This window comes from Herpailurus yagouaroundi, unplaced genomic scaffold (assembly GCF_014898765.1).
Source record: "Herpailurus yagouaroundi ecotype Mexico unplaced genomic scaffold, PumYag 77, whole genome shotgun sequence".
NCBI classification, from domain to species: domain Eukaryota; kingdom Metazoa; phylum Chordata; class Mammalia; order Carnivora; family Felidae; genus Herpailurus; species Herpailurus yagouaroundi.
In genome coordinates this window covers 73,025,010-73,038,931 of record NW_024412388.1, presented here as the reverse complement: position 1 = coordinate 73,038,931, position 13,922 = coordinate 73,025,010, and the positions used below count along the sequence as shown (strand labels likewise).

General features: G+C 36.4%; 1 protein-coding gene across 5 annotated transcripts in view; it reads left to right on the top strand.

Annotated features, from left to right (window-relative positions):
* COL24A1 (collagen type XXIV alpha 1 chain) overlaps positions 1-13,922 on the top strand; it is a 405,325-nt gene that overhangs the window by 232,310 nt on the left and 159,093 nt on the right. For all 5 annotated transcript variants that reach the window (XM_040470847.1, XM_040470844.1, XM_040470848.1 and 2 more), the window contains 4 exons: positions 980-1,033; positions 5,964-6,017; positions 7,694-7,747; positions 9,267-9,320. In XM_040470847.1, coding sequence (XP_040326781.1) covers positions 980-1,033; positions 5,964-6,017; positions 7,694-7,747; positions 9,267-9,320 — 216 coding nt within the window. The remainder of the gene's footprint in view (positions 1-979; positions 1,034-5,963; positions 6,018-7,693; positions 7,748-9,266; positions 9,321-13,922) is intronic.

Here is a 13,922-nt window from a genome sequence, read left to right as displayed (position 1 = left end):
GGTAGCTATTGAAAAAGAAAATGCTTCATACATCTCTAAATAATAGTAGAAAATAACTTCATAACTGAAAACAGGAGAAGGATTATGCTGCTGTTGTAAAACTTGTCCTGTTATTCTTTGTGTTTTCTATCCTGCTTGAAGTAGAATCCATAAAGACAAGGTGGATGAACACGGAGCATTGTTCACTCTGAAACAGTATTATGATTGCTTTCTTTCATCTCTTTCAGCACACTAATTCATTCTTCACTCAAGCGGTTTACTCTGTCTTCTCTTGCCTACTGACCTCTTCTTATTCTTCAGCTTTCAGATTAGATGTCAAACTTGAGGTTTACCCTGACCATCTTTCCATAGGTCTTCTCTTTCACTCTCTGCCTGGGCATCATAGTTGTTTCCTTTATGAGCCAATATGATGATTTGTAATTATTCATTTTTTAATTTAATTGTTTTTGTCTCTGTATAAGACTCTTTTGCCTTATGAGGGCAGGGCCTAGGTCTGCTAATGAAATTTCAGCAAAGCAATGTAGTACCTGGCACAGAGCAGGCACAAAATATTTCTTGAGTGACAGTGAATTAATGAATGGGCATGTCGTGGTATTAGAAGTTTTCAAAGAAGTCACAGAAAGGATTTCTTCAGCTGATATACTCACATCAAGAAGCTATGGAAAAACCGCAACTTTTTATAACATCCACTGGATTATAAACTCCACAAGGGCAGGAACTGTGTTTGGATTTGAAACAGTGCCTCCCAGCACAGGCCTGCCACCCCTTAGACATTCATATATATTTGTTGATTGAGTGAATAGATTAATTTTGGATGTGAAGTCATAGGTTGGACATCTATACTAGGAAGAATTTCATTCTAATATAAAATTTAGGATAAGTTAGAAAGAAACATATTGATTACAGGTGATTTAAAACCAAGACGCTGTAATAGCAATGCAATAAATGTGTATTTTCTGTTACATTTTTTTCCTAAAAGGGACCTGTCGGTTTACCTGGAGAAGTTGGGATTACTGGAAGCATTGGTGAAAAGGTAATTTCATTCATTTTTTTTTAAGTAGTAAGAATGCCAAGCTAAAGTAAAAGGAGGTATTTGGTATTTGGTATTTTATGTTATTAATTAGAAATCACTCATAACTTAAAATATATCACCTGTCCTGAATATCTTAAGTATATTGAATATAGCTAATAGCATATATGTTTCTAATTTTTAAAGGGCAGAGTACTCTTTAGGTTGTGATACTGTGCTCTGAAAAGATGAAACTGATGGTCTAGATTTATGATTAGACCATATTTAAATCTACTTTATCAGAGCAAGCCCCCTAAAGGAAGCCATTTTGAAAGAGAATAAGTAATCACTACCTACTCCAAGTCTCAGTCACAATCTCTTGCTGTCCACTTGGAATGCAGTATGCATTTATTCATGGATATTCCTGGCTATTGTAATGGAAATTGTAATTTGCTTAAAGATTACCTAAAATCATTACTTGGGAGTGATTTTCCATGTTGAGTTTCAAATTTAGGGAAGCTTTTTTTTTTTTGTTATTTTTAATAAAAAGTAATTCTTTACTTGAAACCTCCAAGGGCATTTAAAATTTCTTCTATGGAATCTTATAATGGACTAGTAGATAATAACCCAAAAACTTTGACTCTTTGACTAAAACCTAACTTGCTGAATATAATTCGTAAACATGATGTTCTAGTGCAATTACTACATGAGGCTACTTTGTGAATAATTAAGTGGGACCAGGACTAGAAGTAAATTAAATAATATTCCAGTTATTTCCATCCGAATTTTTTTGGGTTCAACAAAGAATATATATTCACCCTATCCACTGAATATTTCTTATATATTAGCTTACAAGTAAGTAAGTAGTTTATCTGGCACAACATTTAAGGCAGACAGTATCATAGATACAGAAACAATAGCAGTTCCTTAGCTTTCCTTTCTTAGAAGTATTTGAAACCTTTGGCTACTCCTTCCTTTTTTTTTTTTTTTTCCTTTCAAGTTTTTATTTCAATTCTAGTTAGTTAACATACAGTGCAGTATTGGTTTCAGGAATAGAATTCAGTGATTCATCACTTACTTACAACACCTAATGCGCCTCACAAGTGCCCTCCTTAATAACCATTACCCATCTAGCTCATCTTCTACCCACCTCTGTCCATCAACCCTCAGTTTGTTCTCTATTGTTGAGTCTCTTATAGTTTGTTTCCCTCTCTCTTTTATTTTCCCTTCCCACATGTTCATCAGTTTTATTTCTTTAATTACACATGTAAGTGAAATCGTATGGCATTTTTCTTTCTCTGACTTACTTCACTTAGCATAATACACTCTAGTTCCATCCACATTGCTGCAAATGGAAAGATTTCATTCTTTTTGATGTTCTTTATTCGTCAGTCATTGGGTGGATGGACATTTAGGCTTTTTCCATAGTTTGACTATTGTTGATAATGCTGCTGTAAACATCGATGTGCATGTATCCCTTCCAATCTGTATCTTTATATCCTTTGGGTAAATGCCTAATAATGCAATTGCTAAGTCCTCAGGTAGTTCTATTTTTAGTTTTTTAAGGAACCTCCATGCTGTTCTCCAGAGTGGCTGCACCAGTTTGCATTCCACCAGCTGTGTAAGAGGGTTCCCCTTTCTCTACATCCTCACCAACATCTGTTGTTTCTTGTTAATTTTATCCATTAGAGAGATGTGAGATGGTATCTCATTGTGGTTTTGATTTGCATTTCCCTGATGATAAGTGATGTTGAGCATCTTTTCATATGTCTGTTAGCCATCTGGACATCTACTTTGGAAAAATATCTATTCTTATCCTCTGCCCATTTCTTAACTGGATTATTTGTTTTTTGGGCATTAAGTTTGATAAGTTCTTTATAGATTTTGGAAACGAATCCTTTATCAGATATGTCATTTGCGAATATCTTCTCCCATTCTGTAGGCTGCCTTTTAGTTTTGTTGATTGTTTCCCTTGCTGTACAGAAGCTTTTGTATATTGATGAGGTCCCAATAGTTCATGTTTGCTTTTGTTTCCCTTGCCTCCAGCAACACGTCTACTAAGAAGTCACTGTGGCTGAGGTCAAAGAGGTTTCTGTCTGTGTTCTCCTCTAGGATTTTGATTGTTTCCAGTCTCACATTTAGGTCTTTCATCCATTTTGAATTTATTTTTGTGTATGGTGTAAGAAAGTGGTCCAGTTTTATTCTTCTGCATGTTGCTGTTCAGTTTTCCCAACACCATTTGTTGAAGAGACTGTCTTTTTTCCATTGGATATTCATTCCTGCTTTGTTAACGATTGGTTACTTATGTGGTTGTGGTTCCATTTCTGGCTTTTCTATTGTGTTCCATTGATCTATGTGTCTATTTTCGTGACAGTACCATACTGTCTTGATCACTACAGCTTTGTAATACAGCTTGAAGTCTGGAATGGTGATGCTTCCAGCTTTGCTTTTCTCTTTCAGGGTTGCCTTAGCGATTTGAGGTCTTTTGTGGTTCCATACAAACTTTCAGATTGTTTGTTCTAGCTCTGTGAAAAATGCTATTAGTGTTTTGATTAGGATTGCATTAAATGTGTAGATTGCTTTGGATAGTGTAGACATTTTTTTTTAATTTTTTTTTCAACGTTTATTTATTTTTGGGACAGAGAGAGACAGAGCATGAACGGGGGAGGGGCAGAGAGAGAGGGAGACATAGAATCGGAAACAGGCTCCAGGCTCTGAGCCATCAGCCCAGAGCCCGATGTGGGGCTCGAACTCACGGACCGTGAGATCGTGACCTGGCTGAAGTCGGACGCTTAACCGACTGCGCCACCCAGGCGCCCTTGATAGTGTAGACATTTTAACATTGTTTGTTCTTCCAGTCCATGAGCATGGAATGTCTTTCCATATCTTTGTGTCATCTTCAATTTTTTTCATAAGTGTTCTATAGTTTTCATAGTACTATCTTTTACCTCTTTGGTTAGGTTTATTCCTAGGTATCTTATTGTTTTTTGGTGTAATTGTAAATGGGATCAATTCCTTGATTTCTTTTTCTGCTGCTTTATTATGGTGTACAGAAATACAACAGATTTATTTTTTAATTTTATTTTTATTTATTTTGAGAGAGAGAATGCACGCATGCATGCGAGGTGGGGAGGGGCAGAGAGAGGGGGAGAAAGAGAATCCCAAGCAGGCTCTGTGTTGTCAGCACTGAGCCTGACATGGGGCTCGATCTCAACAACCATAAAATCAAAGCCTGAGCCTAAATCAAGTCAGACACTTAACTGAGTGAAACACCCAGGCGCCCCAGGAAATGCAACAGATTTCTGTATGTTGATTTTATATCCTGTGACTTTGCTGAATTCATGTATTAGTTCTAGCGATTTTTTGGTGGAGTCTTTTGGGTTTTCTACAAGAGTATCATGTCTGAAAATAGTGAAAGTTTGACGTCTTCCTTGCAGATTTGGATGCCTTTTATTTCTTTTGTTGTCTGATTACTATGGCTAAGACTTCTGGTACTGAAATTTTTAAATTAAGTCACAGTCAACATATCTAAAATGTATCAATTTTCCCCCCACATTCAAATTGGCCTCTTCCCAATTATCTCATTTCTATTAGTGTGCCTTATACCTATCTCAATTCTTCCAGTCTTCTGGAATAAAAAGAGTGAAATCCATATTTACTTTCCCTTTTCCTTCATTCTCTATGCCTAATCTTTTAGCATGACTTAGAGTTTTTTCTATATAAGCTTTCTTTTTATATATATATAAGCTTTCTTTTCTAACAGTCATTCCAAAGCTATCCCCTCAGACATACTCTTACCAGTTTATCTTAAATTTACCTCCTGTCATATTTACCCTGCCCTTCCCTTTAAATCCTCTAATCCATCGCAGGTACTACAAGAGGACTAATTTTGATGGGCATGATGAAACATTTTTAAAAACCATCATTGGCCCCCTATTCCTGACCCTGTTAACTCCTCTACTTTACTGTCAAGGTACTACATAATCTTGGCTCAATCAGTTCATCCAACAAATTTTCTAATATTCTCCAATATAAACCTTTCTCTCTCCCATCTCGTATATGACATACCTGTTCCAATTCCTATTCTCACTATTTTGTTGCTTTAGAATATCCTCTCCTCTTCCCTCTATTTATTCAAAGCCAAACTATAGGACTGAAATTCTTATCTCCTCCATAAAATCTTCCCAGATTCCTCTAATCTTTCCTGATTTCTTCTCTTCCTGGACTTAGAATAAGCACCACACAATTTACAATTTAATTGTCCTCTAATTGATTACCTTTGTTAATGTCATGTCTCCAAATACTTGAGAGTAGACTCTAAGTCAAATTTCCGTTAGATCTCTCCAACTCTTGTACATTGAAAGTGCTTAATATATATTTATTGATTTTTGACAATCAATAATAATATGACATATACAAAGTCAGCTAATTTCAAAAAATAAATATTTGTAATATTTTCATTCTGACTTAGTTTCTTCTGTGCAAAGCCAAATCTTCTGCACTAAGATTATGACAATCTTGGGAATTTTAATGTGAATCAGTTTAATTACTTTAATCTGCTATGGCATGTTTGATTATCCTGATCATACTTAATTGCTCAGGTAGGTTGACAGAACAGAAATAAAATTTTATTCAGTGGTTATAGAGATTAGTTAATTTTGACAATATTTTTGATACTTTTACTACTATTTTATATGTCTCAAAATGGTAAGCATTTCACCTTACAAAGCAACAATACTTTTAGTATTTTATCCCTTGAAATATACCTTAGGGGGATTTTTATTGTATTAAAAGTCTAGCAACTTGAAGGTAAAGTGCAAAATCTGTAAATTAAAAAGTATTAGCAATTAAGGTAAGATATACATGTAAGGTATGATTCTGACAATTTCACTTAGCTCAATCATGACTGGTTAGCTTGCCTCAGTGTTTTTTTTTTTTTTCTTTGTTTTAAAAGGGAGAACGTGGAAGTCCAGGTCCACAAGGTCCCCAGGGGGAAAAGGGTGTCATGGTAAGAGCTTAGTGATTTGAAATATATATTTCCAAAGAACATAGTAATTCCAGGGGTGGGATTGCCTTGAATGGAATTTAAGTAAGTGAAAATTTCTATTTTATAGTATATTTCCATTAGAATTTTCTTTTCCCTTAAACAGTTTACCTTTCAAATGCTGATTGGCACTAACAAGCATGCAAATCAGATGGCTTGGTCAAGTGAGTCTATCGTTTCAAGAGAAGAATTAAACTGCCATAAATTAGCTGAAATGGATGAAAAAGAAAATTCAATTAGGATTCTACTTTTCTTTCATTACTTATAGTTTATATGACACATATCATCACTGCCACTCGTCTATGAGTTTGTGGTCCTGAAGTAATTCTTTGATATATAAAAGATCAGAATCCGAATTCATCTTACTGTCTTGCACCTTTAAGGTAGTAATAGCTGACAGATGTTATATATAGATTGTTTTTTTTTTTTTAGTGTATTAAATAGTTTCTAAACATGACAGGAACTAGAACAAAAAAAATTTATAAAAGAATCTTGCTTTCCCAAAATATATCATAATAGATCTGGTGGCACATAATACTATATACAAATTTATTTTACCCAAGCTACTCTTTTAAAAAAAAATTTTTTTTTAATGTTTATTTATTTTTGAGGCAATGTGAGAGACAGAGGGCAAGCAGCAGAGGGGCAGATAGAGGGAGACACAGAATCCGAAGTGGGCTCCAGGCTCTGAGCTATCAGCCCAGAGCCAGAGAAGGGGCTTGAACTCACAAACCGTGAGGTCATGACCTGAGCCGAAGTCGAACGCTTAACCAACAGAGCCACTCAGGCACCCCCCTAAGCTATTCTTTAGTTTTAAATTCTGTATTGTCAGCAAAATACTATAAGATTATTTTCTTACCTATGTCCAATTGCTGTCAAGCAAAATATTTAACAAACCCATTAGGTTAATCAATTTCAGGGATTATTGCCTACTAAGAAATTCTCTGAATTAGTATTAATATCATAAAAGGTGTGGTACTTCTAAAATTTGACAGGCTACACTATTTCTACACATTCACGTTCCTTAATTATAGAATTCCCTGACTTCTGACACTGAAATGGTTTCATGGTCTATATAACATAACATATATCTATTCATAGCATAAAAAAACCTACAGAATATAAGATGAATATTCTATTCTCAGTAGGTCATAATATATGATTCTGGTTTGAAAATTTCTTTCCTAGCCAAAGTGTTACTAATAAAAGGTTCACAGCTTCCCTGTAAACATTACTTATTTATTTATTTTTTTTAATGTTTATTTATTTTTGAGAAACAGAGAGAGACAGAACACAAGCAGGGGAGGGTCAGAGAGAGAGACACAGAATCCAAAGCAGGCTCCAGGCTCTGAGCTGTCAGCACAGAGCCTGATGCGGGTCTCGAACCCACAAACTGCAGGATTGTGACCTGAGCCAAAGTTGGCCACTTAACCGACTGAGCCACCCAGGCGCCCAACATTATTTATTTCTATTATCTAACTGTGGAATATTTCCTATGGCCTTTTATATCTTTGATAGGAAAGAGATTTTATTACATTAACACCTTTTATTGCTGTTTATAATTTACTGGTTTGTCTTCAATGAAAATGATCAGATAGAACAGAGACTTTATGTTTTTCATATTTTTATTCAAATTTTAGGGATATCCAGGTCCTCCCGGGGATCCAGGACCCATTGGTGCCCTGGGATTACCTGTAAGTACAGAAAAGACTTTATATTCCCTTCTAGGACATCTATTTAAATTTAATTGTATGATTTTAGTTATACTATATTTTTTGCTTTTATGCAAAATAAGTAATGTATAAATTGATGGAGGCCACTTCTCTCCCCAGTCAAGGCAAAACACCCCAGAATATGTCATGGTATCTTAAACTCCCTTGACTCTACTTGCTATATTATTTATCGCTCACTTTTAATAATTTGGACAATTCTGTAGTCTAAAACAAAAAGAAATTTAAACTTTCTTTTGAATAGCCATGTATAAGAAGACAGCGTCAGTTATCAAGCTTAGAAGTGAGCTTAAATAAACAAATCATAAACAAGTTCCAACATATTTTCCTTAGAAATCTGCAAATATTTTCAAATGCCCAGATAAAAGTCGAAGAAAATATACCTTCATTGAACAAATATTGAGTTTTGAAAATACTCCATTTGTGATATAGAGAAAGGTAATAAAATCATATCTGTAAAGAAATAAAGTTTGGCTTATCAAAATTTGACTGTTATCATCAACTTAAATATGAAAAAGATAAGCCTTAATAATCACCTCAACGGAGCTATTATCAGAAACGATTTATGCTGTTTTGTGAAGCTCCTGTTTTAAAGAGAGGCCTGATTTTCCAGTACACTGAGAGACATGTTATTGACTTCTAAAATTAGGAAGATTGGTGTTGATGGGTACAGTTGCCAATCTTTTTACTCACATAAGATAATAAATAAACCCAAGATTCTATAAAAGATCACTGTTTTTACCTACCTAATTTTATATAGATAAATAAATTTTGTTTTCTAATTGAGTCTTTATTGAAGACTATAAAAAATTCATTGTAATTGACTTAGTAATAAGTAACAACTTAATCTTCATTACAGTCTATTTGTGGCATATTAATTTGGTGCATTTTGTGACTTTTCACGGTAACAGGAAACATACATTTTTATGTGATGGATTACCATAAATGTCTAGAATCATGAGGAAAAAAATCCTGCAACAATAGCCATTGCTTTTTTGATGTACCAGCTGACTTCACTGGCTAGATGGGTGTCTCTTTCCACCGTCACTCTATATGTGTTCCTCCTGAAAACAACTTAGAATACTGGGAGAGTGGAGAATATTGGGGAGGAAAGTATGGCATTTATTTCAGAAATAAAGCATATTTTTATTATTTTTTTTCAACGTTTATTTATTTTTGGGACAGAGAGAGACAGAGCACGAACGGGGGAGGGGCAGAGAGAGAGGGAGACACAGAATCGGAAACAGGCTCCAGGCTCTGAGCCATCAGCCCAGAGCCTGACGCGGGGCTCGAACTCACGGACCGCAAGATCGTGACCTGGCTGAAGTCGGACGCTTAACCGACTGCGCCACCCAGGCGCCCCAATGAAGCATATTTTTGAGGAGACTAACCAATTTTATTTTAAGATTCCCAAGGTCATAACTACTGTTTTGATAACATTCCTGTGAATTCTATAACTGATTTTTAAATGTTCAACATGTAGGGTCATGTGGGAGCAAGAGGACCACCTGGAAGTCAAGGTCCTAAAGGACAAAGAGTAAGTTATCTAATGCAGGAAGTACATTAACCTCAAAAAGATGGCTTCATAAATGTGATGCGTTCAGCAAAAATAGCTCCATGTCTTCTAGATTGTGCTTATTGTTTTTTTTCCTTATTTTTGTTACATTAGATGAACTACCTACATTAATTTAAGTGTGACTCATAATCATTTGTACTGATAAAACCACACTTTTCCATTTTATGTTTTATAAATTTTACTAATTTACATAGAATTCTTCTTTCTTATTCTCAATTTCCAGTTCCACTCTTTGGGAAAATTATAAATGTGAAGATGTTTAAATAAATTATTTTTCTACTCACAACAGACTTACATAGTAACATCCTGACAAAATAAGAATGATAGAAAATGGAATGAAGACAACACAGGATAACTAAGAGTTTGTTCATTGTAAATCAGAAGTGATATAATCGTCATTGTTTAGTAATTAGAAATCTTTCAATCTTTGAGTCTTTTAAACATTAAATCCTTTTTTTGAGAAATCAGAACCACAGTATATTGCATGCTTGTCACATGCCAGGCACCTTTACATATATTATTTTACTTAATACTTAAAACTACCCAGAGAAGACGTATAGTCTCAGATATTCTAGCCGAGGAAAACAGAGCTCAGAGACGTTTAAGTATATGGTCTATAGGCACACAGAGAGAAATGACAAAACCAGGATTCAAATCTTAGTGTGTTTACTCCCAAGCGAATGCTTATTAAGGAGTTTTTCTCCCTTGATAAATTTGAATATGTGGGCTTTAAGAATTCTCTTTCTTCCTTGGCTTTACCTTGAATTTTAGAGCTAGTGAAGAAAATATTTATAAATTCTAAAAACATGCTGTCCAACTAACAAATTTTGTTAAAAACAAAACAAAAATTGCCTTTTCCAGTTGGCAAATGGGAGAAAAGTATTATGAATGCCCAGTTGGAACAGCTTTAGCTTCATGCCCTGTGTTTTAGGTGAGGATTGACGAAAGAGAGCAAATTTATCTCTATTATTATTTCTTTTCTGAAAAACTATTTTTCTTATTGGGTTATAGATTTACAATCTCTAAATAATCTCGATGGCCACACCTACTTTAGTCCAAATGGTGTTTAAAATAATAGAATAAAAAATGACAGTAGATGATCTGTACCCACACTGTCATGTAGTGGTCTGCACCCTGCCACCATTCAATACTTGGTCGGGTCCAATGTGTTTCTTCGGCTTTATATTAGTCAGAGTGAGAAAGTTCAACCAGTTTTGTGAGAGTTGAAATGAAGCAGAATACTTTGCTGTGTTTTGCCCTTTGTTAATTAAGTAATTGAGGTCTTATTGATTGTCCAAGTAGAAGTCATGTGCCTGAGCAAGATCTCCTCTGAACCACTTGTGCTATCTGCTAATTCGTATGGAAAGTTCATTTGCTCTGTGGTTTTCTGACCTCCCCATGACCCTTGGGTAGATAGTTACCCTTTTCTAGTTTGCCACTTTGTCCTCAACTCTTACCTCCTCAATGGCCTATTTTCTTCTTATCCTCCAAATACATTTACTGATTCTCTCCCAAAATGGCTTCTCACAATTATTTAAAGTTCATTCATTACTTACTAAACAAGGAAATCTTATTTAGAAATAAAGGCTTTGTTGAATGAACACACTTCCTTTGCAGGAGAATATTTCAGGCAATTCATGAACATTGAGAATACAAAAAAAAAGAACTGAAGACCAGAATATTTGAAAAAGAATGTATTATTAGAAAGTTCCATTCTAGATGTCACCTAGTATCTTCCCGTTTCCACTCTTTTCTTCTTATCAAACTCTTCTCCACTATGGATGTGATCTCAATATTCTAGGTCCATCTTTCCCAATGTTTTCCATTAGCAAAAAAAAAAAAAAAAGTGTTATGCCCAGAATTCGTGATCCCCAAAGACCACCAAGGAGCCGAGTCCGATGCAAAAGCAAAAGAGCCTTTATTCGAGCTAGCTCAAGTTCAATCCCCTACCTGCACCGACGCAGCGGTGAGATACCGGGGAGAGAGAGCGAGTTTCAAAAGCACAAAGGTTTTATTGGGGTCTAGGGGCAGTTGGTGAGGTAATGGCTGTGGCCTCAGCCGATTGGCTGGGGAAGGGTCGGAGTCCTGTTAGCAGGTCGCCAGGGTGTGTTTTGATGGGAAGTTTGAACAGGTGAGCGGGAGGTTACTCAAGGGGAGGAGGCGTGGTCAAGGTGGAGGACACAGAACAAGATGGAGTTGGCCAGCGTAGGTCTGCCCTTTCAAAAGAAGAAGAAGAAGGAAAAAAGGAAGGGAGGGAGGGAGGGAGGGAGGGAGGGAGGAAGGAAGGAAGGAAGGAAGGAAGGAAGGAAGGAAGGAAGGAAGGAAAAGAAAGAAAAAGAAAGAAAGAAAGAAAGAAAGGAAGGAAGGAAGGAAGGAAGGAAGGAAGGAAGAAAGAAAGAAAGAAAGAAAGAAAGAAAGAAAGAAAGAAAGAAAGAAAAAGAAAGAGAGAAAAGAAAGATGACGATATATGTCTAACCCACTGAGATAAATGAAAAAGGTATCTGGTTCAAAGTCCCTGTGCTCCAGCTCTTCTCTGCCATGCCAATGGCTGAGGGGGTTGATCTTCCCAGCACATTTGTAACCCCTTTGTGGCACACAACTGTGTCACAGTACACTGGAGAGGAAGCTGTGCCCAGGCACACTGACACTGAGATCACACAGAGAATTATCATTATGGAACTAGTGCTTATGTGCCCTTACTGTGTTGCCTGTGACTTACACTGTTATCACATGGCCATGTGAACATCATGAATAATAGGACACTCTCTTAATTAGGGGTCTGCCTGCCCATCCATCTGTCATTCAACTATCTAACATTTACTGATTTCTTACAATTTGTCAAGCATTCTCCTCATACCATGGAGGACCCAGTGTTAACTACGTTTTAGATCTGGACCACATGGATTTTTCTATTTAATTAGTTACAGCCTGCTTGGCATTTGAAATGTTGTACAATACTGTACAATTTCCAGAGGATAAGAAAAGCTCAGACAGCCAACAATGTCTGCCATCCCAGAAAACAACCTAAATAATTTAGAATAATGAAAATTTGTCTAACCTGCTTTGTGAAGGTTGTAAAATCCTGCTTCTTATATAGATGAAAAAAAAAAGCAGGATAGGCTGAAAGTATCATTCTTATGATTTGAGATTCTTAGGTGGGAGATTTGCCACAAATGTAAAGTACTATTATTTATCCTACATACTCTATGCTTTTTTCCACCTGCGAAGTTTGGCTAAAGAATAGTTACTTAATGGGGCGCCTGGGTGGCTCAGTCGGTTGAGCGTCCGACTTCGGCTCAGGTCACGATCTCACGGTTCATGAGTTCGAGCCCCGCATCGGGCTCTGGGCTGATGGCTCAGAGCCTGGAGCCTGCTTCTGACTCTGTGTCTCCCTCTCTCTCTGCCCCTCCCCCATTCATGCTCTGTGTCTCTCTGTCTCAAAAATAAATAAACATTTAAAAAAATTAAAAAAAAAAAAGAATAGTTACTTAAGTGTAGTAAAATAACTTAACATGCCAAAGCTAATACATATAATATATACAATCATATCCCCCATATAGACGATATAGGCTAGCGGATTCTCTACTGTAGTACCGGAAAGATGGTAGGTTAGCCTTTTTGGGTCACTAAGAATCAGCACAACTTTAGTTGCTGTCCCTCATGCACACATGGAACTCACTGGGGCTAAGTAACTGATCTGGTGATATCTCCCCAATGTGTACTTCTGTGTCCTGTGTCCAGCTGCCCTGACAGAAGAGATGGCACACCTAGCAAAGTTATCCTCTCTTTTCTTGCCCATGGATTGGGTCTTTGATCATTAGGCAACTTCAGATTTTGTGTCCTTCCTCTAGAGGGGTGGTATAGAGGCATTCAATTAAATGATTTGTATTCTATGCTATTTAGGATTTAAATAGGGAGAAAAGATTGAAATGGCTGTATTAGAAATATGTTTTAGATTTTGTATGCAAGATATAGAATGTATAGGATTATAAAATTTTTGAATTGTGGCTTCTTCAAGGAAATGTATACCATATTGGGAAACCAGCCATCAGCATTTGTGATTAGGCTTGATGCTAGCACTACCTGGAGGACACCAAGTGATGAAGAGGAGCTTCTTGTGTGGTTTCTTCTCCTGGAAGAATTTATAACAAGACTAGGATGAAATGATCTTTCCACAAAAAGTCACAGATAATATTAGTTTTTGTTTAAGAGAACGTTTTGTTCCAGCTGTGTTAATCAAGAGCCAGAAAAGACTGCTAGGCATAATTAGTTAGGCACCTGAGTAATTTAAAATTAATAGAGGGATCTGGGGCTCCTGGGTGGCTCAGTTGGTTAAGCGTCTGACTTCAGCTCAGGTCACGATCTCACTGCTCGTGGGTTCGAGCCCTGTGTTGGGCTCTGTGCTGACAGCTCAGAGCCTGGAGCCTGTTCTGGATTCTGTCTCTCTTTTTCTCCGCCCCTCCCCCGCTCACACTCTGTCTCTGTCTCTCTCAAAACTAAGTAAACATGAAAAAAATTAATAAAAAATAAAAAAATTAATAGAGGGGTCAAGCAAAGACAGAT